The following is a 27310-nucleotide window of genomic DNA, read 5'->3' on the forward strand; positions in this document are numbered from 1 at the left end:
AAATGGGACATCCCATTCGGCACTTCCAGCTGAAGATTGTCGCAAATGCTTCAGCCTTGTCATATGCAGCAGGCAGGTTGATGAGGATTAGGTCAAGTATGTTTTTCTCTCTTGTTGGTTCCCTCACCAACTGTTGCAATCTAGCAACTAAGTGAATTGCCGAGTGCATTTATAGTTTGGATCCATTCAGAATTTCTTCACTCAGTCCTTGTCCACAGTGCTACTAGGTTCCAGCTGACAGCAGGAAAGCGGAGGCTGTCAGCTTGGGTAACTCCAATAGCAGATTCAGTGTTTGCAAAGACAGCTGATCTCTAAGCCTCATGCAAACCTCTGGTCCCTGAACCCTGCACTGCCTTTTGTCCCACTTTAAACCTGCATATCAGTAAAATGACTGAACATGTTCTCAGCTACAGATCAAACTCTTCTATCCCCCTCCCAAGGAGAATTGTACATAACCCTTTTTAAAATTTCCATGACTTTGATTGTTTTTGCCACTTACTTTTTCTCTGAAAGTGTTAACAATGCCAAGTTACAGCATTAGTTACATAGAATTTACAGTGCAGAAGGAGGCCATTCGGCCCATCGAGTCTGCACCGGCTCTTGGAAAGAGCACCCTACCCCCTATCCAAGGTCAACACCTCCACCCTATCCCCATAACTCAGTAACCCCACCCAACACTAAGGGCAATTTTGGACACTAAGGGCAATTTATCATGGCCAATCCACCTAACGCACATCTTTGGACTTTGGGAGGAAACCGGAGCACCCGAAGGAAACCCACGCACACACGGGGAGGATGTGCAGACTCCACACAGACAGTGACCCAAGCCGGAATCGAACCTGGGACCCTGGAGCTGTGAAGCGATTGTGTTATCCAGAATGCTACCGTGCTGCCCTATTGGGCATAATTAGTTATTGGGCATAATTCCAAATCTCAAACCTCTTTTCTTCTCTTGCCTATTTCCTCAGCACTTCACCGAGATATTGGATGAGCTTTCCAAGGATATGCTGGGCCATCTCTTCAATGATCCTTTCCTTTCTGATAAATGCGAGCTGATGGATGCGGATCTTTTGCCCGCTCCACACATCCAGGCTGAACACAGCTACTCCCTGGCGGGTGATTCTCGACCACAGTCCCCACTCACACAGATCTCAACTGAAGATGACTTTAACGAAGGTATTTATGTGATGTTTTTATTTCCGGATTTGGTTTGCACTAAATGCATATTTTTGTTTCTGAAAATGTACAAGATCCTGATTTTAATATTTATTGGAAGTTGCTTTCGCATTCTTGTTCAGCGATTGGTGCTATTTTTTTTTTAATAAACATTTTATTGAGGTACTTTTGGTACAGTAACAACAACAAAATAAACAATATACATGAAACCATAAACATAGTGCAAAAGCCATTTACCTCTCGTACAAGCCCCATCCTTACTGACCCCCTACTCTAATCTAAACTACCCCTCCCCCGCCCCGCCCCGTCTGCTGACGATTAATTTGCCGCAAAGAAGTCGACAAACGGTTGCCACCCTCCGGACGAACCCTAACAGTGACCCTCTCAAGGCAAACTTGATTTTCTCCAAACAGAGAAAGCTAGCCATGTCTGATAGCCAGGTCTCCGACTTCGGGGGCTTTGAGTCCCTCCAGGCTAATGGTATCCGTCTCCGGGCTACCAGGGCAGCAAAGGTCTCAACGTCTGCCTCTTTCTCCTCCTGGATTCCCGGGTCTTCCGACACTCCGAAAATCGCCACCTCTGGACTCAGCGTCACCCTTGTTTTTAATACCGTGGACATGATGTCCGCAAACACCTGCCAAAATCCCCTAAGCTTCAGACATGTCCAAAACATGTGGACATGGTTCGCCGGTCCTCCCGCACATTTTGCTCACCTGTCCTCCACCTCAAAGAATCTGCTCATCAGGGCCACTGTCATGTGAGCCCGGTGAACAACCTTAAATTGTATCAGGCTGAGCCTGGCACATGTTACGGACGCGTGCCACTACTCAACGCGTCTGCCCATAGACCATCCTCTATCTTACCTCCCAGCTCCTCCTCCCACTTGCGCTTCAGCTCCTCAGCTTTGTCTCCTCTGACCCCATAAGCTCCTTATCAATGTCCGAGACACTCCCTTCTCCTACCTACCCTCTGGAAACTACCCTGTCCTGAATCCCCCTTAGCGGTAGGAGCGGGAAGGTTGACACCTGTTTACGAAGGAAGTCCCGCACCTGCAGATACTTGAATTAGTTTCCCCTCGCCAACCCAAACTTTTCCTCCAATGCCCTCATACTCGGAAAGCTCCCCTCTATGTACATATCCCCCATTCTCTCAATCCCTGCTCTCCGCCATAACCGGAACGCCCTGTCCATACTCCCGGGGCAAACCGGTGATTATCACAGATTGGGGCCCAGACCGATGCTCCCACATGCCGCCTCCACTGGCCTCAAACTCTCAGGGTCGCCACCACCACTGGACTGGTGGAGTACCGTGCGGCGAGAATGGCAGAGGTGCAGTTGCCAATGCCCCCAAACTGGTGCCCTTACATGAAGCTACCTCCATGCGCACCCATGCCGACCCCTCCCCCACCACCCACTTCCTGATCATGGCTATATTAGCCCAGTAATAATTACTAAAAATTTGGCAGCGCCAATCCGCCCCCTCCCCGACTCCGCTCAAGCATTACCTTCCTTACTCGCGGGGTCTTGCCCGCACAGACGAAGCCCGTGATCACTCTGTTGACCAGCTTAAAAAAGGACCGCGGAACCCTAACAGTGACATTATTGTGTTCCATCAGTTCATATTGTTCAACTTATCTCCGCCATGTTATTGGTCTCTTTTGTGGCCAAAGGAACGCTCCTTGATGTGCATGGACAGATGTAAGCATAGTGTCTTTTCATGGTCAAGCATGAAATATGACTATGCAAGATTACTTTAGCTATCACTGAGGTATGCCTTCCCCAGAGAAGAGTCGTTCAAAACACTTTGCAGGTAGCTGACAAAGTGTTCCTCTCAAACACACCGGGGCATGCAACTAAAAATGGTGGATCTGAGGAAAATATGCCATGTTAATTGCCCTGGCATTATTAAGTAAAATGAGCAATCTTATTAAGTAAGATTGCAAGACAGCTTTTCAGATGCCAGCTCAAAAGGTTCTTGGTGGTACTGCATACTTGTGTCATATACGTTATATGACATAAGTATGCAGTACCACCAAGAACCTTTTGAGCTGGCATCTGAAAAGCTGTCATGCAATCTTACTTATTTGCTTAAAATGAATGCCTTGAAATAGCATGGCATACAAAACCTGTTTCTGAAACTATTGGCGTACCAAAACCTTCATGGGTCCTTTAGCTATGAGGAAAGGTTGAACAGGCTGGGTTTGTTTTCTTTGATACAGAGGAGGCTGAGGGGAAATTTAATTGATGTGTAAAAATTGAGGGCCCCAGAGTAGATATTCAATCATAAATTTAAAGTAATTGGTGGAAGGATTTAAGAGTATTTTTCTTTCCCCAGAGGGTGGTGGGTTTCTGAAATTACCTGCCTAAAAGGGAGAAACCCTCATCATGTTTAAAAAATAACTTGGATTTGCATTTGAGGTACTATAACTTGTAAGAACTGGAACATGGGATTAGATGTTGGCCAGCAAGTGCACAATGGGCTGAATGGCCTCTTTCCATGCCTTAAATCGTATCCATTTTCTGTTCCGCTAAACACAACAAATCCTTCCATTAGCCCCTCGATATATAATGCATGTTAATCATAGATCATAGAATTTGCAGTGCAGAAGGAGACCACTCAGCCCATCGAGTCTGCACCGGCTCTTGGAAAGAGCACCCCACCCGAGGGCAACACCTCCACCCTATCCCCATAACCCAGTAACCCCACCCAACACTGACGGCAATTTTGGACACTAAGGGCAATTTACATTGGCCAATCCACTTAACCTGCACATCTTCGGACTGTGGGAGGAAACCCGGAGAAAACCCACGCACACACGGGGAGGATGTGCAGACTCCACACAGACAGTGACCCAAGGCGGAATCGAACCTGGGACCCTGGAGCTGTGAAGCAATTATGCTATCCACAATGCTACCGTGCTGCCCTTAATGGCCAGAATGGGTTGCCAGTTAAGCACATGTTGCATGGAATCTTCAGCAATAAAGCAGATAACTTGGCACAGAATGTCCAAACTGGTATTTATACTCTGTCCAATCCTTCTCCAATTCTTCGATCCCTGCCACCCTATCCCTCTCATGCCTCAGACCTCCATTTAAATGTGTTGATGATTTCTGTTTCAATCCTTAATTCTTTATTTGACCTGTTGATGAACATCCGTGGTCTAGCTCAGTTGACTAGCCAGCTGGTTTGTCATACAGAACAAGGCCAATAGCGCGGGTTAAATTCCTGTATCGGCTGAGCTTATTCATGAAGGTTTTGCCTTCTCAATCTTGCTCCTCGCCTGAGGTGTGGTGATCCTCCGATTTAATCACCACCAGTCAGCTCTCCCCCTCAAAGGGGAAAGCAGCTTATGGTCATCTGGGCTATGGCGACTTTACTTACTATTTATGCTCTCTTGTTCCCAAAAGCACAAAGAGTTTCTCCTGATCTGTCTTAATTTTAAAGACGTTCAACAGTCTGCTCTTAGTCTTCTTTTCCAAAGCAAGGAGCCAAAGCCTGATCAATCTTTCCTGATATTTGTGTCCACTCCTTTCAGGTGATATCCTTATAAAGATTTTTTCAATATCGATTTTATAACACGGAGACTGCTTCTACTGGCATGGAAATAGTAAAGAAATAGTGAGAGGTGGAGGGCAAGGCCAGAATACTTAATGAGTATTTTGTATCGGTATTTACTGAGCAAAAGGATGCTGACAAAATTAATGGATGGGGTGAAAATGAATTGGAAAGATTTTCCGTAAAGGCTGGCAATGTGGATAAATCACCCGGTTTGATTGGTTTGCATCCCAAGTTGCTAAGGGAAATGGGTTTGTAGATAGCGGGATATACAAGCATACGGAATAGGAGTAGATGTAGGCCATTCGGCCCCTTGGGGCCTGCTGCGTCATTCTATAGCATCATGGCTAATCTGTTTGTGTTTTGAGTTTCACACCCCTGATAACCTTGGATTTCCTTGCCCAACGAGAATCGAGCTACCTCTGCCCTAAAAATATTCAGTGACCTCCACCTCTCCACATCATCTCCACCTCTGGGGCAGAGAAGAAATTGCCATAATCTTCCATGGGGAAGTACCAAAGAATTGAGAAGTGGCAATTCTAATACCTTATTCAAGAAAGGGCGATAAGGCAGTCCCAATAACGACAGGCCAGTTATGGTAACCTCAGTGGTGAGTAACATTGTAAACATAAAAATCCGGGGGAAGAGTCAACAGGCACTTGAGATTTTAGTTAACGAAGGAGAGCCAGCGCAGATTTGTAAAAAAATGACAGATTCTGCTTGACTAATGTAACTGAATATTTTAATTAAGTAACAGAGAAGGTTGATGAAGGGAATGCAATGGATGTTGTCAATATGGATTTTAGAGAGAATTTGATAAAATACCACATAAAAAGCTCAGTCACTAAATTGTGGCTCATGGAATAGCAGGACCAGTGTCAGCTTGGATTTTTAAAAATTGGTTCAAGGACTGAAAGCAGTGGGTTGCATCAAATGGTTGTTGATCAGGTTGGATGGTGGTGCCAAACTTGCAGGAGTGGCAAACAGTGAGGGTAAGGGAAATCAACTGCAACAGGGCATAGGCAAGCAAAATGGGCAGACAAATGGCAGGTGAAATGTAATACAGAGAAGTGTGAGGAGATGCATTTTTGCAGAAGGGATAGGAGAGGCAATGTAGACTGGGGAAGCTGGGATTGATCTCCTTGGAAGAGGGGATTGAGAGATTTGATGGAGGTGTACAAGATTACGAATAAGGTAGGCAAAGAAAAGACTGTTCATATTATCTGATGGTACAAGAATTCGGAGTCATGGATTTAGGGTTCTGGACAAGTGATGCTGAGGGATGTGAGGAAAAATATTTTTACACAGCGAGTGGTAATGACCTGGAACTCTACGTAGACATAGTATACATAGAACATACAGTGCAGAAGGATGCCATTCAGCCCATCGAGTCTGCACCGACCCACTTAAGCCCTCAATTCCATCTTGTCCCTGTAACCCAATAACCCCTCCGAACCTCACTAAGAGCAATTTAGCATGACCAATCCACCTAACCTGCACATCGTTGGACTGTGGGAGGAAACCAAAGCACCCGGAGGAAACCCACACAGACACGGAGAGAACGTGCAGACTCCGCACAGACAGTGACCCAGCAGGGAATCGAACCTGAGACCCTGGCACTGTGAAGCCACAGTGCTAACCACTTGTGCTGCCCAAACTCTCTGCCCACAACAGTAGTAAGAAGTGGAGACAATCACTGATTTCAAAAGTAAATTGAATGGACAGTTGGAAGAAATAAACTTACAGGGATATGGGGATAGACCGAGGGAATGGGACTGACTGGATTGTCCTACAGAGAGCTGGTGTAGACTCGATGGGTGAATGGCCTTTTGCGCCATATATGACATATGACCAGAGTTGCATACAGTACTCCAAGTATGGCTTGCCCAATGGTCTGTGTGAATTTAAAAATACCTCCCTGCTTTCCTACTCTTCTATACATGAGTGTTTTTCACTCATTATGACCTTATCAGCTAGTATTTGTGTATTTAAAAATTTACGCATCTATCTTTTTTGTTGTTATACCCTATCTCTTACATTTTGCAAGAAATAAGTGATCACTATTTTTACTCAAATGAACTAAATTACATAGCTGAGACTTATATACTTGCAAAATTACTGTTTGAACGTTAAGTTAATAGATAATAAATAGACAAACTGGAGGAGGACTGCCACAAATTTTAATCATTTGGAGGGATTGCTCGGGACTTGCGTATGAGATCTCAGAGGAAGTGAAGGTTGAAGTGAAGTGAGGAAGTAAGGCTGCTTTCAATCTCTGGACTTGTACAACCTTTTCCTCATTAACACTTTAATTTGTCATTTTCTGACACAGACATATATATACAGCCACTAAAAATGTAGTATATTGCAATGCCAGCTGGTTGAAGGTGGTTTTGGAATTTGTAATATATGCCTCTGCCCTCTGATTGTTTGCCATGGCCAGCATCCTGCATAATTCCTGGCCGTATTTGGAAGCACCAATGCTGCTGCACATATCTCGGAGAATGCAGGTAGAAAGTTCGAGCATTGTGACTCAGTGCACAGATGAACAGGAGTAAATGGTACTAATCGAGCAGGAGGATGTGGCTGCTACCTGAATGCTCGCATGGATACCCTTCCTGATACTATATATTAGGAAATCCACTAGTGGGAAAACAATTATTCTTTTTAATAGCAACCAAACTTTATAATCAAGACTGCAAAATTTAATTTTATTTAAACTTTCCTCCGCAGATATGGAATGTGAATCCTGGTCAGTGGGCTCCGATTTAAAGCCAATCACGTTGAAGCATGAATCTCTCCTCTGTGATATTAATTGTCTTGCTCCTTCTGTTACCTTAACCGGAACCACCTCCATGATTGTAGACATTGCACTCGACAAGATGGAAACGACCCCTGCAATTGAACCAGCTCTTGATACAGTCCCAATTGATCAGGTGAGAAGTACTTTAATATCTGTTTCTACTTCTGGAGCTCTGTAATTTTGTGGGCTAGAAGAAAAAAAACATTGTCTCTGAATCCTAGGCTAGGCTGAGTTGGCTGATCATAACTGGACAATCCATTGTACAAGCAGGATTTCTGATCCTCTTGTATTTGAATAATCGCTGCTGGGAAGTGCACATGTATATGAATAGAGGCAAAAGTACAGTTTCTTTAGCAGTGATGTCTTTCTTTTGCTCAGAGGCTGATCCATGGCCGACAGTCCTCTAATGTCATTTATTCGTCATGTTCGAGTTAGGTAGCAAGGGTATTGCTACCTAACTCGAACATGACGAATAAATGATATTAGAGGACTGTTGCCCATGGATCAGCCTCTGAGCATAAATTAGCCTTCAGGAGGGCAAAGGACATAACTGCAAAGAAGAACAATGACCTTCTCCTACTTCTGTTTCTTATGAGCCTATGATTGAAGTTCTTACAACACTGGAATGGTCATTCTGAAAGATTAGCCAGCTATTAAAATAAAACATGAACAAGACAGTCTCTATGTTCATCTCAGGAAATCTGAATAATGCATATCAGCCGAACCATCGGATTTGTTTTACTTCAAAGGTTCTATGCAATATTGAAATTAATTATCAAGCGATAAATTTCTGTGCCTTGAGCATGAAAACTGCTGAACATGCCCACATACTTCACAAGATAATGTGCTTTGTAAATTCGAATATATGGAAAACGAAATCCCACTAAACCAATACAAACCTACCTACGAGGGTTTCCTCCGGGTGCTCCGATTTCCTCCCACAGTCCAAAGATGTGCAGGTTAGGTGGACTGGCCGTGCTAAATTGCCCTTAGTGTCCAAAAAGGTTAGGTGGGGTTATGGGGATAGGGTGGAGGCGTGTGCTTAAGTGGGGTGCTCTTTCCAAGGGCCGGTGCAGACTCGATGGGTCGAATGGCCTCCTTCCGCCCTGTAAATTCTATGATTCTATCCTGTTCTCCCCCATCGCATACCTCAAACCCCATTTGTCTCCAGAAATGCATCCATTGTTTCTTGAACTGTCATGGGCTGCTTCTCTCTTGTGACTTAGTGCAGCTCTCCTGTGCTTGTTGACAATGCTTACTCCATTTTTAACTACCATTTAGTGCTTATTGAACCATTCGCCACACTTAATTTCCCTGGTTCAACTTGTCAATTCCCTCCTGGCTTTTAATGTCTTCAGTTAGATCATAGGGAGGTCTTGTGGCGCCCCCACCTCCGGTCCAGGAGCTCCAGGTTCAAGTCCCACTCCAGGACGTGGAAGCCCCATGCATAATGTGGCCAAACAGGGTGATTAGCCAACATATCTGAGGGCAGTTGGGAAGATCTGGAACATTGCCACGTCAGCTATACTGCAGAAGGCAATAACAAAGCACTGCCACAGGGCAGGGTAATGGAAGAAGGAGGAGTTGGTTCATCTCAATGTCCTTTCCAAGGAAAATAAACTCATTTTTCTTAACCATTCCTTTAATTTATATTTCTGATTCAGAAAACTGGAAATTTCGAGGCAAAATACTGCAGATACTAGAAATCTAAAATAAATAGTGGGGGTGGATTTAAACTTGTAAGGCGGGGGGCGGGGGTGGGGTAGGTTGACTAATGGGCCTAGTTTTAAAAGTCCCAGTGAGGGCAAAAGAGAGAAGATGGGGAAAAGAAAGCGAGAGTGTTACCAGTGAACAAAGAAATGGCCTCCCAAAGGGCAAGAAAGAGATAAAGGCTGGGCTAAGTTTGTATGTAAATGCACAGAGTATAGCGAACAAAATTGCGGAACTTGGAAGCAGAAATTGCTCTGGGGGCATATGACATAGTAGCATTGACAGAAACATGGCTCGAGTCAGAACAGGACTGGATACTTAACATTCCGCGCTGTAAGGTTTTTAGTAGGAACAGGGTGGGTAGAAAGGGAGGAGGTGTGGCAGTCTTGATCAAAGATAGTATCATACCTCTAAGAATCAGAATCCCTACAATGCAGAAGGAGACCATTCGGCTCATCGAGTCTGCACCGACCATAGGAAAGAGTACCCTACCTAGGCCCACACCCACCCCATGCCAGTAACCCTACCTTATTTTTTGGACACTACTGGGTAATTTACCATGGCCAATCAACCAAACCTGCACATCTTTGGACTGTGGGAGGAAGCTGGAGCAGCCAGAGGAAATCCACGCAGACACTAGAAGAAAGTGCAAACTCCACAGACAGCCATCCTAGGCCAGGATTGAATGAAATGTAGTTCCTGAATTAGAATCTATGTGGTTGGAGGTGAGAAACAGGAAGGCAGCGGTAACCTTATTTAGTATTTACTATATACCTCCAAATAGAGGGGAGGAAGTGGAAGAGAGCATTTGTAGGCAGATTATGGAAATCTGTCAGGCAAATAGGGTTGTGATAGTTGGGTAGACAGGGAAATGGGTAGAGTGTGGGGCATGGAAGCGGAGAAATTCCTGTCGTGTGTGCAGGAGAACTTTCTGGAACAGTACATTTCCAGTCCTACCAGCTAGCAAGCTGTGCTGGATCTGGTCCTTGGACATGAGGCTGGGCCGGTGGAGAACGTCAGAGTAGGGGAGCCATTGGGAAGTAGCGATCATAATATAATACAATATTCAGCTGCAAAAGGACAAAAATCAGTCACAGATTAAGATCCCAGACTGGAAAATGGCAAATTTTAAGGGTCTTAAAGTTGAACTGGAGCAGGTTGATTGGAAATGCATATTGGTGGATAAAACACTGGATTAAAAATAAGAGCCCTTCAAAGGAGAAATGAATAGAGTGCTAGCTAGGTATGTACCCATGAGAAATAAATACAGCATATCTAAAGAGTACCTTGGATGACTAAGGATATTGATGATAAAATAAGGAAGAAAGGAAAGGCACATGATGAATGCTGGAATAATAATAACAGTAGAAATCAGGAAGAGTATCTCAAATGCAGGAGAGAGGCTATGCCTGGAATAAGGAAGGCTAAGAGGAAGCATGAGGGGAGGATTGCTGACAAATTTAATTGAGTTCTTTTAACGAGGTGACACAGGCAGTGGATGAAGGTAGTGCCATGGATGTTGCATATTTGAAATTTCAGAAAGCATTTGATACAGTGCCACATGGCAGGTTGATTTAGTAAATTCTAAATGTTTGGGATTGATGGGCCCTTGGCAGCATAGGTTAGAAGTTGGCTAAGGGACAGGAAACCGAGGGTAGGTATGCAAGTTGAAAGTGGTGTTCCCCAGGTCTCAGTGTTCGGACCCTTGCTTTTTCTGATTTATATAAATTATTTAGAAGTAGGTGTTTAGAACATAGAACATACAGTACAGAAGGAGGCCATTCGGCCCATCGAGTCTGCATCAACCCCACTTAAGCCCCCGCTTCCACCCTATCCCCGTAACCCAATAACCCCTCCTAACCTTTTTGGACACTAAGGGCAATTTATCATGGCCAATCCACCTAACCTGCACGTCTTTGGACTGTGGGAGGAAACCGGAGCTCCCGGAGGAAACCCACGCAGACACTGGGAGAACGTGCAGTCTCCGCACAGACAGTGACCCAGCGGGGAATCGAACCTGGTACCCTGGCGCTGTGAAGCCACAATGCTATCCACTTGTGCTACTGTGCTGCCCAAGGCATTTAGGACAAAATCTCTAAATTTGCAGATAATACTAAGCGAGGGAGAATAGTGAATTGAGAGGGTGACGCCGAGTGCCTTCAGAGGGAAATTGACAAGTTGGCCAAATGGGCAGGCTCCTGGCAGATGGACCTCAATACAGCAAAATGTGAAGTAATGGAGTTTGGTGGAAGGAACGTGGGGAAACAACATAGGTGCAATGGGGAGTACAGGAGCAGAGGGACCTCGGGGTTCAAGTGCATAACTTTCTGAAAGTGGCCAGACAAGTAGAAACATTTATTAAGAAGGCTTATAGCATCTTTGCATTTACAAGTAGAGGCATAGAGTATAAAAACAAGGAAGTGATGCTGCACCTCTACAAATTAACGGTTGGATGTATTATTGATCGTCTTAGTTCTCCTGCATGTTGAATCTATCTGGCTTTGACAGTGTGGAGGATGTTCAATATTTAATTAGTGAAGAAGATACCTCATATGGAGGAAATCTTGCTTTTTCATTGTGTTGTTAGTAGTCAGGGTGTACTGCAAGGAGACTGTGAGCAGTGAGGGCATGCAGTGTGAAAGAAGTATATTGAATGGAATTGTCAGCAACTTGATGGTTGAATGTATAGATGAGCTTATTGGTATTGGAAGAAAGAAAAGTAAGCAAGAATGGAGAGCCATTTCTGTGTAAAGATATTTGAAACTAAAGTTGGAATCAGTGACTTGATGAAGTTAAGTTTGATAAAGACTGTAACTTTGCTATTGATTGAAGAGCAGCCCACCACTAGATTGGCCAAAAATGCGGCAGTTAAATCAGCAATTTGATCTACCAGGGACTAAGCGAGCAGAGACAGTAGGAACTTGAGTTCAAATTTCTGCTGTGGGTTCTTGACCATCCCTCATAAAATGGGAAGCTTTGGGTAAGATTTTGCACTCTTGTTCTTTTTGCACGGATTTGGCAGAAAATCTCACAAGAGGCCCTAATCGTGATTCGCCCCGAGGTAAAACATGCCCAGTCCAGACGTTGCACGTCAGAAACATCATTAGGCGGATTTCGCGAGGGGGATTTGCTGAGCGGATGGTGGCTCCCCTCCGGGAACTCAGAAGAACGGAATTCTTTATATGGAAATAACCCATCAAACCTTGTTAAATGCCCCCCAACCTCCTCCCCCCCGCCCTCTCGCAGGACAGCCACAACTACCATGAAATGTCTGGCAGTAACTCCAGGACCTGAGAGGATAGCAGGGCCAGCAAAAGCCTGGGGAGGAGGAACGGGATGACAGTGAACACGAGGAGTGAGTCGGAGCCGGCCACACCAGAGCGAGCTGGGCCACCGGAACTCACACCGGACTATCCACCGATAAGCGAGTGGATAGACCTCATGACTCAGGAGTTCCAGAACCACAGATGCCATCGATTTGGAAATGATAGCGACAGTGAAGTCGGTGGTTGCGGACACCCTCACCCCTTTTAAGGTGGTGTTGGAGAAGACAGACAACTGGAGGCACAGGAGACAACAATCGGGGACCAAGAAAAAGCGGTGAACGACCAAAGTGACCGAATCGTTTCCCTGGAAACAGAAGACCCGGGATTGTTGGCGGCGCAAAGGGCACTGAAGGGGAAAGTGGAGGACCAGGAGAGTTGGTCGTGCTGCCAGAACCTCCGTTTCATTGGCCTACCGGAGGGCATCGAGGGCAGGGACACCATGGAATATGTAGCCCAGATGCTGGCCAGAAGGGCAAGCTTTCCCAAATGCTCGGAGATAGTCACTCCAGCCAAAACAGTGATGGCAAACCCATTTTGAAGAGGGGAGACATTTGCGCGGAAAGAAACTGCTTCACTTTCAACCTGGCTTTGGGCCTCAGGAGGGAGGGGGAGAGAACGGAGTGGCGCAGAGAACAGTGGGGGAGAAGGAGGGCTGGGGGAGAGAACACACTGGGGGGAGGAAGTTGGGGATTGTTCCCAGAAGGGGGGGCAACACACAGGCGGGCAAGCCAGTAGAGGGAGGTGAGGGGGAGAAATAATTTATTAATTTACGGGATGTGGGCATCACTGGTTAGGCCAACGTTTATTGCCCATCCCTAATTGCCCTTCAGAAGGTGGTGGTGAAGTGCCTTCTTGAACCAGTCCCTGAGGTAGATACATTCACAGTACCATTAGGGAGGGAGTTGCCCCAACGACAGTGAAGGAGCAGCAAATGGGTGGGGAGAAGGACAATTCACAAGGCAAGTATAGCTAACCTCACAGGAGCAGAGAGGGTCTGAGCCCCCCCCCCCCCCCCTCCCCCCGTATCAGGATAATAACCTGGAACATCAGGGGATTTAACAACCCAGTGAAAAGATCCAAAGTCCACCCACCTGAAAAGTCTGAGGGCCGATGTTATCTTCCTCCAGGAGACACATCTGAGGGTTACGGACCAACTGCGGGTATGTAGGAGCTGGATGGGTGAGATGTACCAATCGTGTTATGGGGCGAGGACTGGAGGATGGCCATGCTACCGGGCAGGAGTACAGCCTTCACTGTGACAGTTGAGGGCCGGGGGGGGAAGGTATGTCATGGTTAGTGGTGTCATGGAAGGGGCACCAGTCATCCTGGTAAATTTATACGCTCCCAACTGGGATGACACAGGTTTAATAAAAAGACCATGGCGAAATCCCCAACGTGGACGCTTGGGGAAGTGAGAGTTCCCCTTTTCCCAAATCTGCGGGGTCTACTTGAGGATCAACTTTATAGCGGGGACATCGGTGCTTCTGGGGGTAATGGGAGTGGACTACTCGCAATTGTAATCTCTGACCACGCTGCACACTACGTGGATGTGGGGATGGAGACGGGCCAGGCTCAGCGCTCCTCCTTGGAGGTTAGATGCGGCCCTCCTTGCTGACAAGTCATTTTGCGATCAGGTATCGCGAACCATGGTCGTCCATGTACACAACAACTAGAATGGGGAAGTTTCACCCTCCACATTCTGGGAGGCATAGAATGCGGTGGTTAGGTGGGAAATTATTGTATTCAAGGAGTGCAAAGGCGGAGGGTGGGGCGGCATGCAAAGGCTGGGGTGGGAGGGTGCAAGCCAGGCAACAGCTAGTAGACGCCATACTGGAGGTGGATCGGCGATACTCCACAGCCCCAACCATAGAAGTGCTAGCAAAAGGAAGGAGTTGCAGATGAACTTCCACCTGCTCTCCACTGGGAAAGCCGTGCGGCAGCTCCGTCAGACACGAGGGACCTTTTAATGAACATGGAGATAAAGCCAGCTGCCAGCTTGCTCACTATCTGAGAGAGCGGGCAGACACTAGACAAATGGCTCAGTTTAAAGACGGAGGCGACAGGCTGGTTGCTGCGCCGGAGAAGATCAGCGAAGCTTCACAACTTTCTACCGAGGGCTACCCACCTCCGAGCCTCCAGAAGAGTGCAGTTCCGCGATGTGCTGGACATGCCGGTCATTTGGGGGGGGGGGGGGGGGGGGGGGGGTCAGATAAGAGACGGGGCCTGGGTGCACCACTGGAACTGGGAAAATTCATGGAGAGTATCAACTCCATGCAGGTGGGGAAGGTGCTGGAGCCAGATGGATTCCTGGCAGACTTCTGCAAAAGATTTGCACCATCACTAGCCCCATACTAGTAAGGTGCATCCTGCCACCAACACTGGCACAAGCCTCCATATCGCTGATACCCAAAAAGGACAAAGACCTGATGGAGTGCGGGTCATACGGGCCCATCTCACTACTTAACATAGACACAGATCCTGGCGAGGCAGCTGGAGAGCTGCGTGTCAGAGGAAGTCACGTGGGACCAGACGGGCAGGCAGCTAACATCGAACTTGAGGCACTTTCTGAACGTGATAATGACCCCATCTGGGGAGAGAACACCAGAAGTAATCATCTCCGGTTTGTGAGGGAGTTTGAGCGGAATCTTAAACCATAAGTTCACTTCAGAAAGCCAGTGCAATTTGCACCTGAATTGACTGCACCCAGCGGAAACACTACCCTAACACCAGTAAGGAGTACAGAGCCAAACGAAAGTTGCGATACACAGTACAATAGTAGAATACAAGATGGAGGATGTCATGCTGACACTACTGAGCTCTAGTGAAACCACACCTTGAATGGTGTGTCTATCTGTGCTCACTGAGAAGCACTGAGGCAAGAAAGGCCATGAAACCTCGTGCCAAGGATCTGATTTATGGAGGAAAATGTGGGAGAGAGAGAGAGACTGGGCTATTCATCTTGGATGGACTATATCTGAGAGGTAATCTTGCAGAACGAGATAGACTAGAATGCATTGAAAATGCCTACCTCATTGCCATACATTAAATTGGCAGTAAAACAAAGCGAAACAGGTTCAACAAGTAAAGAAATAATTTGGGGCCAAAATGAGGAACTTCATGCAAAGAATAAACAACACTTGAAATGGTCTTCCAGGCAGAGTGGTATGTCAAAATCCATTTTCTGCAGTAACTGGAAGCTCATCTGGATGGATGAATGACGATAGGCGAATTTGGCCAGTCTAATCAATAAGGTTTTGTCAGATCTCAGGAACAGACTCTTGTTACCATTCAGTTTCAGTCTCTGACCACTAGGTGGTGATGTATTCTATCATCTCTGAATATTTGCGCAGTCATAGATTTAAATGCATCTTATTTCCTTTTTTTTAGTAGCTTAATTTAGTTTTCTAATTGAAAGTTCTGGCTATACCAAAGATGTGGGGCTGGATTCTCTGTTCCTGAGGCGAAGTGCCGGCGCCAACAGAGGATCCATGCTGTTTCACAAAGGGAAGATCGGCGCAAAATCCTCACCGATTCTGCGACTGGTGAGGGGCTGGCACTGGCGCCCCCTGAAACACCCGTAGATCTCACGGAAAACTGTTGGAGAATCGTCGGGTCCCGTGCTGCACATGCGCAGGGCTGACAAGCTGCAGCTACGCGTATGCCTAGATCCCCCCCCCACATACATGCACCGCTCGCGCCGGAATAGATGACGCCGGGCGTGCTGGACAGCGTAACCGTTCACCCCGACCCACAGCCCACCTCCTGGTCACCCCCCCAGCCCTAGCGGAAGCCCCCCTGTCCAGTGGCATGGATCTCTGCTGAGTGTGGTAGTGCCGGACATCGTCCTTGCGCCCTCTCTCCCCGTGGCCGGCACGCCAGGCTTCTGACCGCTGTGACCACACGTGGCCCGCGCCGTCGGAGGCAGAGCATTGCGGGTGGGCTGGCAAAGCACACACCGGGTTGCGACTGTGCGCGGTCCGATGACGCTGATTTGGAGAGGGCTGAGCACAGTGACCCGGTGTCAGGAGGGATTCTCCGCCCGATTGCCAGTATCGATTTCGGCATGGTAATTGGATAAACATATGGATGATAAGGGAATAGTGTAGATGGGCCTTAGAGTGGTTTCACAGGTCGGCGCAACATCGAGGGCCGAAGGGCCTGTACTGCGCTGTTATGTTCTATGTTCTGAAAACACTGCAGAATAAATTTAGAATGCACTATCACCGTATCCAACATACTGAACAGGAGACCCCGTATCCCATCATCATCATTTAAATCGGGGACTTGAGGCTGTTTTCGTTAGAGAGAAGAAGGTTAAGAAGTGACTTAATTGAGGCATACAAGATGATCAGAGGATTAGATAGGGTGGACAGTGAGAGCCTTTTTCCTCGGATGGTGATGCCTAGCACGAGGGGACATAGCTTTAAATTGAGGGGAGATAGATACAGGACAGATGTCAGAGGTAGGTTCTTTACTCAGAGAGTAGTACGGGTGTGGAATGCCCTGCCTGCAACAGTAGTGGACTCGCCAACATCAAGGGAATTTTTTACATAGAATTTACAGTGCAGAAGGAGGCCATTCGGCCCATCGCGTCTGCACCGGCTCCTGGAAAGAGCACCCTACCCAAGGTTAACACCTCCACCCTATCCCCATAACCCAGTAACCCCACCCAGCACTAAGGGCAATTGTGGACACTAAGGGCAATTTATCATGGCCAATCCACCTAACCTGCACATCTTTGGACTGTGGGAGGAAACCGGAGTACCCGGTTTTCCTTTTCTCAATACACAGGGCTGTGTACTGTCTGTGTCCCTAACCTCAAGCCCTTCTAGTCTAGTAGTCTGTATCTCCGTATTCTCCTCGATAACATTGTCTTTTTTCTGCGTGAATACTGACGAAAAATATTCATTTAGCACCTCTCCTATCTCCTCGGACTCCACGCACAACTTCCCACTACTGTCCTTGACTGGCCCTACTCTTACCCTAGTCATTCTTTTATTCCTGACATACCTATAGAAAGCTTTAGGATTATCCTTGATCCTACCTGCCAAAGACTTCTCATGTCCCCTCCTGGCTCTTCTTCGCTCTCTCTTTAGGTCCTTCCTAGCTAACTTGTAACTCTCGAGCGCCCTAACTAAACCTTCACGTCTCATCTTTGCATAATCCTCCTCCTTCATCTTGACAAGTGATTCAACTACTTTAGTAAACCACGGTTCCCTCGCTCGACCACTTCCTCCCTGCCTGACGGGTACATACTTATCAAGGACATGCAGTAGCTGTTCCTTGAACGAGCTCCACATTTCCATTGTGCCCATCCCCTGAAGTTTCCTTCCCCATCCTATGCATCCTAAGTCTTGTCTCATCGCATCATAATTGCCTTTCCCCCAGCTATAACTCTTGCCCTGCGGTATATACCTATCCCTTTCCATCGCTAAAGTAAATGTACCTGAATTGTGGTCACTATCACCAAAGTGCTCACCTACCTCCAATCTAACACCTGTCCTGGTTCATTACCTAGTACCAAATCCAATGTGGCCTCGGCTCTTGTTGGCCTATCTACATACTGTCAGGAAATCCTCCTGCACACATTGGACAAAAACGGACCCATCTGAGGTCCTCAATCTATAGCGTTTCCAGTCAATATTTGGAAAGTCAAAGACCCCCATAACAACTACCCTGTTACTTTCACTCCTATCCAGAATCGTCTTTGCAATCCTTTCCTCTACATCTCTGGAACTTTTCGGAGCACTATAGAAAACTCCCAACAGGGTGACCTCTCCTTTCCTGTTTCTAACCTCAGCCCATACTACCTCAGTAGACGGGTCCTCATCAAACGTCCTTTCTGCCACCGTAATACTGTCCTTGGCTAACAATGCCACCCCTCCCCCTCTTTTACCACCTTCCCTGAGCTTGCTGAAATATCTAAACCCCGGAACCTGCAACAACCATTCCTGTCCCTGCTCTATCCATGTCTCCAAAATGGCCACAACATCGAGATCCCAGGTACCAACCCATGCTGCAAGTTCACCCACCTTATTCCGGATGCTCCTGGCGTTGAAGTAGACACACTTTAAACCACCTTCCTTCCTGCCGGTACACTCCTGCAACCTTGAAACCTTACTCATGACCTCACTACTCTTAACCTCCTGTATACTGGAGCTACAATTCAGGTTCCCAGCCCTCTGCTGAATTAGTTTAAACCCTCCCGAAGAGCATGAGCAAATTTCCCCCCCAGGATATTGGTACCCCTCTGGTCCAGGTGTAGACAATCCCATTTGTTGAGGTCCCACCTACCCCAGAATGAGCCCCAATTATCCAGGTATCTGAAACCCTCCCTCCTGCACAATCCCTGTAGCCACGTGTTCAACTGCTGTCTCTCTCTATTCCTCGTCTCTGGCACATGGCACGGGTAACAACCTAGAGATAATAACTGTTTGTTCTAGATTTAAGTTTCCAACCTAGCTCCCTGAATTCCTGCCTTCCATCCCTATCCCTTTTCCTACCTATGTCGTTGGTGCCTATGTGGACCATGACTTGGGGCTGCTCCCCCTCCCCCTTAAGGATCCCGAAAACACGATCCGAGACATCACGGACCTTGGCACCTGGGAGGCAACACACCAATCGCGAGTCTATCTCGTTCCCACAGAATCTCCTATCTATCCCCCTAACTATGGAGTCTCCAATGACAAATGCTCTACTCCTCTCTCCCCCCCCCCCCCCCCCCCCCCCCCCCTTTGCCTTCTGAGCAACCAGGACAGACTCAGTGCCAGAGACCTGTACCGCATGGCTGACCCCTGGTAAATCTTTCCCCCCCCCCCCCCCCCCCCCCCCCCCCCCCCCCCCTCCACCACCAGTATCCAAAGCGCTATACTTGTTACTAAGGGGAATGACCACAGGGGATCCCTGTTGTGACTGCTTCCTCCTAGCCCCTCTCACCGTCACCCATCGATCTTCATTCTTCGGAGTAACTACATCCCTGAAGCTTCTATCTATGACCACCTCAGCCTCCCGAATGATCCGAAGTTCATCCAACTCCAGCTCCAGTTCCCTAACGTGGTTTCTGAGGAGCTGGATATGGGTGCACCTCCCACAGGTGAAATCAGCAGGGACGCTGACGGCGTCCCTCACCTCAAACATTTTGCAGGAGGAACATTGCACTGCCTTCCCTGCCATCCCCTCTAGATAAAACAAGAAAAAGAAAGGAAGAGCTTAACTGATATTCACTCAACCCCTTAGGTTAGAGGAGGTGGAAGAGACAAGTGTAGTGTCTCGGGTTTAGCAACCACCCAACTTAATATACAGGTACTACACACCTTCCCAGAAATCCCCACGGCCGACTTCCGGTTTCCTGCTGCTCTGAAACAAAAAAAACAACTCTGAAAACAGAAGTTAGTTAAAAAACAAAGGCCGCTTCTCCTGGAAATTTTAAAAACGGTAAACTTACCTTCCCGACAGCCCCCTGGTTACTGCTACCGCTGAAGAACAAAGATGGCCTAAAATTCACTTGGGTGATAGCAACCATTTGTGCATCAAGAAACTGTCTTACTTTACACAAAATTACATGCTTGGACAGAATGAATCTGTAAACTGATTCATCTCCTGTAGTTCCTCCTGCCGCAAGAGAAATAAGGAAACGAACATGCCGTTATACGGGCTAAACATGCTTGCAAATTAGCTGAACAAACTGGCAATGCCATTTGGCTTATAGGCTATATATGTTCAGACACAGCCTGCAGTCTCTCATTTGCTGCTTGTTTAATTCAGAAATGTGATATTTCTAAGTGGTCCAGGCACAAGCTGCTTTCAACTGATTTCTCCAGGGAGGTGGAAAGAAAAAGCATGATTTACGATTACTCTCATCGCTCTATGCCAAGGATTGGCCTGTCAAGTTGCCAATCAAAGTAGTTGCCAATCAGAGTTACCATTTTGAATGATGTACCTTGGTCCCCTGCTTCGTTATCAGAGCTCGCTGCAACTGCATTGTGTGTTTAGTCAAACTCTTGGGCACATTTAATACAAGCCATTCTTGCAGTAAAGGTGCAGACTCCTTGTTGTCTGAAAACTATTATGATATGCAAAGCCACACAATTTTGACAGCTGTTTTCTGCCCAGTTAGCTTAGGATGTGTTCATCTCCGGAATTTCTATAAACGGAACCTAACCTTCTTTGAAGGTTTACTTACAGCTCAGAAGGCTAGCAATTGACCCACCTTGTCTTTTCTGGAACTGTTCAAAAATAATTCCACGGCCTAACTCCCTCCCCATAATATTTTAAATCCAGTTGTTGCAAAACTAAATGAAATAAAGAATTCTCAGTTGTTATTTTGAGTCATAACTAATTTATCTACTTGACTACGAAAACAACTTCTATACCGTCAGCTTCAACGTAATGATCCAAGGATAATTTCAAACAAATGGTCAAAGAGGAAGGTTTGAAGGGTGACACTGATAGGGTGACATTGAAGGGATAGCACTGTTGCTTCATGGCGCCAGGGTCCCAGGTTTGATTCGCTGCTTGGGTCACCATCGTGCAGAGTCCGCACGTTCTCCCCGTGTCTGCGTGGGTTTGGGTTGGATTTGTTTATTGTCACATGTACCAAGGTACAGTGAAAAGTATTTTTCTGTGAGCAGCTCAACAGATTATTAAGTACATGAAAAGAAAATAAAATAAAAGAATATACATAATTGGGCAACACAAGGTACAGAATGTAACTAGATAACACCGGCATCGGGTGAAGCATACAGGGATGTAGTGTTGATGAGGTCAGTCCATAAGAGGGCCTGATAACAGTGGGGAAGAAGGTTTCCTCCGGGCGCTCCGCTTTCCTCCCGCAAGTCCCGAAAGACGTGCTTGTTAGGTGAATTGGACATTCTGAATTCTCCCTCAGTGTACCCGAACAGGTGCCAGAGTGTGGCGACTCGGGGATTTTCACAGTAACCTCATTGCAGTGTTACTGTGAGCCTACTTGTGACAATGAAGTCTATTATTGTTATTAAAGAGTACCTTAAAAGAGGAAAGCAAGTTAGAGGGGTGTATTGGAGGGAATTCCAGAGCTTTGGGCGCGAGGCAACTGAAGGCACAGCCACCAATAATTCAGAATGCAGAGAGACCAGAATTAGAGGAACACAGATATCTCAAAGGGTTGTGAAGTTAGAGGAGATTACAGTAAAGGGGAAGGACCAGACCATGGAGGGATTTGAGAACAAGGATGTAAGTATTAAAGTCAAGGTGTAACTTGACTGGGAGCCAATATAAGTCACTGAGCACAGGGAAACAGGACTTGGTTTAAGCAAGGACACGGACAGAAGTATAGAATCATAGAATTTACAGTGCAGAAGGAGGCCATTCAGCCCATTAGGTCTGCACCGGCCCTTGGAAAGAGCAAACCCATACCTCCATCCTATCCCCACAACTCCACTTGGACACTAAGGGCAATTTAGCATGGCCACTCCACCTAACCTGCACATCTTTGGACTGTAGGAAGAAACCGGAGCACCTGGAGGAAATCCAAGCAGACACGGGGAGAGCGTGCAGACTCCACACAGACAGTGACCCAAGCTAGGAATCGAACCCAGGTCCCTGGTGCTGTGAAGCAACAATGCTAACTACTGTGCTGCCCCAAATGTTGGATGATCTTGAGTTACGGAAAATATGGGAGAGAAAATATAACAGAGGCATGAATTAGGTTTTTTTTTAATTTAGAGTACCCAATTATTTTTTTCCAATTAAGGGGCAATTCAGCGTGGCATCAACCCTGCACATCTTTTGGGTTGTGGGGGTGAGACCCACTGATGCACGGGGAGAATGTGCAAACTCCATACGGACCGTGACCCAGGGCCAGGATAGAACCCGGTTCCTCGACGCCATGAGGCAGCAGTGCTAACCACTGCGCCACCATGCTTTGAATGAGGCTTCAACCTCCGATGAGCTGAACAGGGTGGGGAAAAGTCAGGTGTTCTTGTGGAGGTAGGAATAGACTATCTTAGTCACAGATATAAGTGAGGTAGAAACCTTGCATTGCTTCTGAGGACAGCTTTAGCCATCCCTTGGATCATTTGTCAGGCAAAATCTGAGTAGTTAAAATCCCTGTGATTAACACAAGGTCTTTTTGCAGAGCTCTCTAGTCCAAAAATGTCTTTCTATCCTCTCCACCTGTCTAGTTAATCTATTGCAATCAATAATTGTCCTCTCTTCATTTAACTAACCTTGACCGTAAGGTACTGTGTCTGTACTGTAAAGCACTTATATTAATTATTTCCATTGCTGTAATGCTGTCTCTTACTCACATTGCTACTCTAACTGCTTTCCTGTGTTTCTTCCTTCCGTAAATAAATCCTGATGCTTTAATCTCTGTCAATGTCCTGATTTAACCAGCTGTCTTCTAGTCCTATTACATATTTATCCTTCAAAGCAGTGCTTCCTTTTCAACAAACTTGGTTTGTACATTACGATATAATCTATGTTTCGCTCTGTCTTATCATTTCTGTTCTGATTTTCTGCCTATTTGTCAGCTCCCGACAACATTCGAATTTTTGGACTTTATCCTCATAATGTAGGCTTGCTTCTTAGTTATCACTTCACTCGCAGGCCTCCATACATGCCAATTATTTGTTTATGATGGTGACTGATCTACTTGCCAGAGACCGATTGGAATGTAACCCCTCATGCTGGTTATCCATTAAGAACCCTTATTGTCCCATCAATTAGCTCAACGCCCCAGAAAGGGACCAACTACCTAACATGGGCGACACAGTAGCACAATGGTTAGCATTGTTGCTTCACAGCTCAAGGGTCGATTCTCGCTTGGGTCACTGTCTGTGCGGAATCTGCACGTTATCCCCGTGTCTGCGTGGGTTTCCTCGGGTGCTGCGATTTTCTCCCACAAGTCCCGAAAGACATGCTGTTATGTATTTTGGACATTCTGAATTCTTCCTCAGTGTCCCCGGACAGGCGCTGGAATGTGGCGACTAGGGGCTTTTCACAATAACTTAATTGTAGTGTTAATGTAAGCCTATTTGTGACAATAAAGATGATTATTATTAAACATCTCATTCATCCTAAATATTCTCCTCAGAAATGCATTGGGCGAGATTCTCCGCAAATGCGGAGAATCGTAAAGGCTGCCGTGGGACAGGCCATGACCCACGGCAGACTTCACGCCCACTTCAGGGGCCGATTCTCCCCCCCCCCCCCGGGCGGGGCTAGGAGCGCGGCCCCATGCGTCACGGCGGTCGTCAAGGCCGCACGTCAAGCGTCACGCCGGCTGATGCATGCGCAGTTGCCGTCATTTCCCTCAGCCACCCCGCAAGACGTGACGGCTAGGTCTTGTGGGGCGGCGAAGGGAAAAGACCCGCGATTGGTGGGCACCGATCGTGGGACTATGCCCCCCTTGGCATGGCTGTGGTACTGCCGTGCCAATCGGTCCCCCAGATGCCCCAAACGGGCATCTGACACCCGTTTCACGACGGCAGCGAGCAGGTGTGTTTGCTGCCATGTTGAAACGGGCGTGAAGGCCCGGCCGCTCGGCCCATCGGCCTCGGAGAACCGCCGCTCACCGTAAAAAATGGCGAGCGGCGATTTGTGGCGTGGGGGGGGAGAATAGCGGGAGGGTGTGGAAAATGTCGGGAGGCCCTCCCGCTATTCTCCCACCCGCCGTGGGGGGCGGAGAATCGCGCCCATTATCTTTACCAAAGAACGTGAACAGTTTCCTCAGTATTGTAAATTTTCCTCCCAGTGGGCACATCATCACTCTGTTAGCTTTATCCTCATGTCTGAATGAAAGAGTGGATCTCCTGCTATTGTGATTTTTGTGTATAGTGTCGACCACACTTTATTCTTCTCCAAGAAGCAGCCTTGGTTATCCAAGGGTCACCAAAATCTGGCTTAATGCCATGCTTTTGCAGTGAGGTAGGGCCCAAGTCTGCCCCAGCCAGAACAGGTTAGCCCAACTAGGCTAACTACCTACATCCACCCAGACTATGCCAGATCTTCAATGAATGACCTTTCCCTTCCCAACCAAACCTCTTAATCTTTTCCAGCTCTTGTTTAACACCACCATTCCCTTCATTCCTCCTATTGTTCTTGGTACTTTTCTTGCCAGTGCCCCTTTTGCCTACGTCTTCCCTCTCCAATGCTTACTTCCCTAAAGGGAATCAGATCTTTTATCTGTCTCAGATGTTGAATCTCATACCAGCAAACTGTCCATATTTGCTGATGTTCCACACAAACCAGCTTTACTCTCCAAGCTGCTGCCTTCCTCTCAAAATCTTGATCCTACAATCATGATAAAGTTGCCCGTCCAAAGTTAACAAGGCTCTAAATTTAAATGGTGGTCAGAATTGCCATGAGAATTATTTTTGCAGAGTTTTTAAATTGGTGATTGAAGGAGCGTGAAAGCCATTTGGATTGATTTCAGCAGAATTTCTACTCCTTAATGCTAACTTGAGTATGTAATGCATGTATAGAATCAGAAACTGTTAAATAGAACAAATGGAGGCCATTTGGCCCATCATGTCATCGCTAGCGTTCTGGAAGAGCTATAGATTGGACCTACTCTCCAAGCATTTCCTCATAGCCCTGCAAACTTTTCATTTTTAAGTGAAAGAGCCAGTTCTCAATTCAAACGTTATTATTGTATCTGCTTCTGCAACTCTTGCATTCCAGATCATAAGGGAGGCACGATAGCACAGTAGTTAGCACTGTTGCTTCACAGTGCCAGGGACCCAGGTTCGATTCCGATCTCGGGTGACTGTCTGTGTGGAGTCTGCAAGTTCTCCCCGTGTCTGCGTGGGTTTCTTCCGGCTGTTACGGTTTCCTCTCACAGTTCAAAGACATGCAGGTTAGGTGGATTGGGCCTGATAAATTGCCCGCAATTTATCCAAAAAGGTTAGTTGGGGTTATGGGCGATTGGGCCTGGGTAGGGTGATCTTTCGCAGGGTCGGTGCAGAGTCAATAGGCGGAATAGCCTCCTGCACTGTTGGGATTCTATGATTCGATGAAGCCTCCTCCTCCAGTAAGTTGTTTAATTGTCCATTACCATTTACAGCTGGATGTGGCAGGCCTAAAGAGCTTAGATCTGATGTGATCCTTGGGGGCTGCATGGTAGCACAGTGGTTAGCACTGTTGCTTCACAGCACAGGACCCCGGGTTCGATTCCCACTTGGGTCACTGTCTCTGAGAAGTTCTCCCTATGTCGCCTCTGGGTACCAGTTTCTTCCCACGAGTCCCAAAAGACGTGCTTGTTAGGTAAACTGGACATTCTGAATTCTCCATCTGTACCCGAACATGCGCCGGAGTGTGGCGACTAGGGGCTTTTCACAGTAACTTCATTGCAGTGTTAATGTAAGCCTCCTTGTAACACTAATAAAGATAATTATTACATCTTGTGGTGACATATACATTTCCCACATCTCTCCACCCCCCTACTCCTCGTCATGGTATTAAGTTATGCTTCACTGAGTATCTTAAACCTGCAATCCCTGGCTACTGTCCCTTGGTGGCGCTAACCTGGCACCCGGGCCGGGTTGATGGGGGTGAAGGTTGCCCCTCCGGGTCAAGGGTTGGGGGTGTTTCCCATGTCTGGGAGGACACGATATCCATGCCTGTGTGGTGGGGGACCCTCAACTTAACTTTGAGATCTGGGCACCCTTCTGATCTCCGAGGAGCCATTCTTGCCGACATCGTTAATTCCCCACTCCAGAAAAAAATCCAAGTGTGGGATGACTCAGTACGAATCTCCCCAAGCTCCAAAGAACGACCAAGTGTGGGTGAATAGCAATCTGGATCGTGCGCAAACACCCGGCGGGAATCACCCCGCAAAACACACCCAAAATGACAGGTCATTGTTTAGGAGAATTGTGTCCTGTATGTGTCAAGTGCAGGACTGCTTCTTTATACTAAGTATCAGTACAACATTTACATTTTTGAGACCGATATTTGTAAGCCAAAAGTCACGAGGTTGACTACTCAAGTATCTTTGTAGGTTTCTCATCCAAGGTCACCTCTGTGTCCTATTGGATCATTTTATGCAAGTGGCTGGTTGAATAACCTCTGAATTTCCCTGCCCTAGACTGAGAGCTTCTTTTGTTCTCTGCCTTTGTGATCAATATTTCACACTCACTCATGCTGTGCTTTTTCAGGCTAAACCGTGCTCACAGAAGGTTCTTCCAAAGATTAAACTGGAACCGCATGAGGTGGATCAATTCCTCAATCTGTCTCCGAAGGAAGGTGAGATGCATAATTGAAAATCTGACGTTTTGTCCCACACTTTCTAACTGAGCCTCCAGTTGGATAGTTAATTCTTCATAGATAGGAAATTGTTTATAAGGTGGAGTTTTAAAATTAAATTTGATTAAATGTAATCTGAAAAACTGCAAAACAACTGAAGAAAATGTCATACGAACAATGTTACTTATACACATTTGAGACGGACAATAACAATGCTGTACGAACATTACAATGTTAGTGTGAAAATTGTGGCCAATTGATTAATATGCAGATTCGAGTAATAAAGATACCGAGTATGAAGCTGTGCAAACTCCAGTTGGTAGGGACATGAAACAATGGCACCATGGATTTGTAAAAATGGGAGAAAACATGGAATGAGGAAATGCAAACCAGTCGAGTTTATTCCTATTGCAGTGTGTGAAAAGTGTCTTGGTCTCTGTGCACGTCACTTGGTCCCCTAAGGAAGACAGGCAGCTATAGGAAAAGCTTTGAGAAGAATAAAAGCTGTGAAATG

At 46.7% G+C, this 27310-nt stretch overlaps 1 protein-coding gene across 1 annotated transcript in view; it reads left to right on the top strand.

Moving 5' to 3' along the window:
- The window catches only part of creb3l2 (cAMP responsive element binding protein 3-like 2), a 112683-nt gene that overhangs the window by 36645 nt on the left and 48728 nt on the right, over positions 1-27310 (top strand). Inside the window, exons 2-4 of the mRNA XM_038780851.1 lie at positions 969-1176; positions 7465-7667; positions 26709-26796. Of these exons, the coding sequence (XP_038636779.1) occupies positions 969-1176; positions 7465-7667; positions 26709-26796 (499 nt within the window). The remainder of the gene's footprint in view (positions 1-968; positions 1177-7464; positions 7668-26708; positions 26797-27310) is intronic.

The sequence above is a fragment of the Scyliorhinus canicula genome, chromosome 20 (assembly GCF_902713615.1).
Source record: "Scyliorhinus canicula chromosome 20, sScyCan1.1, whole genome shotgun sequence".
NCBI classification, from domain to species: domain Eukaryota; kingdom Metazoa; phylum Chordata; class Chondrichthyes; order Carcharhiniformes; family Scyliorhinidae; genus Scyliorhinus; species Scyliorhinus canicula.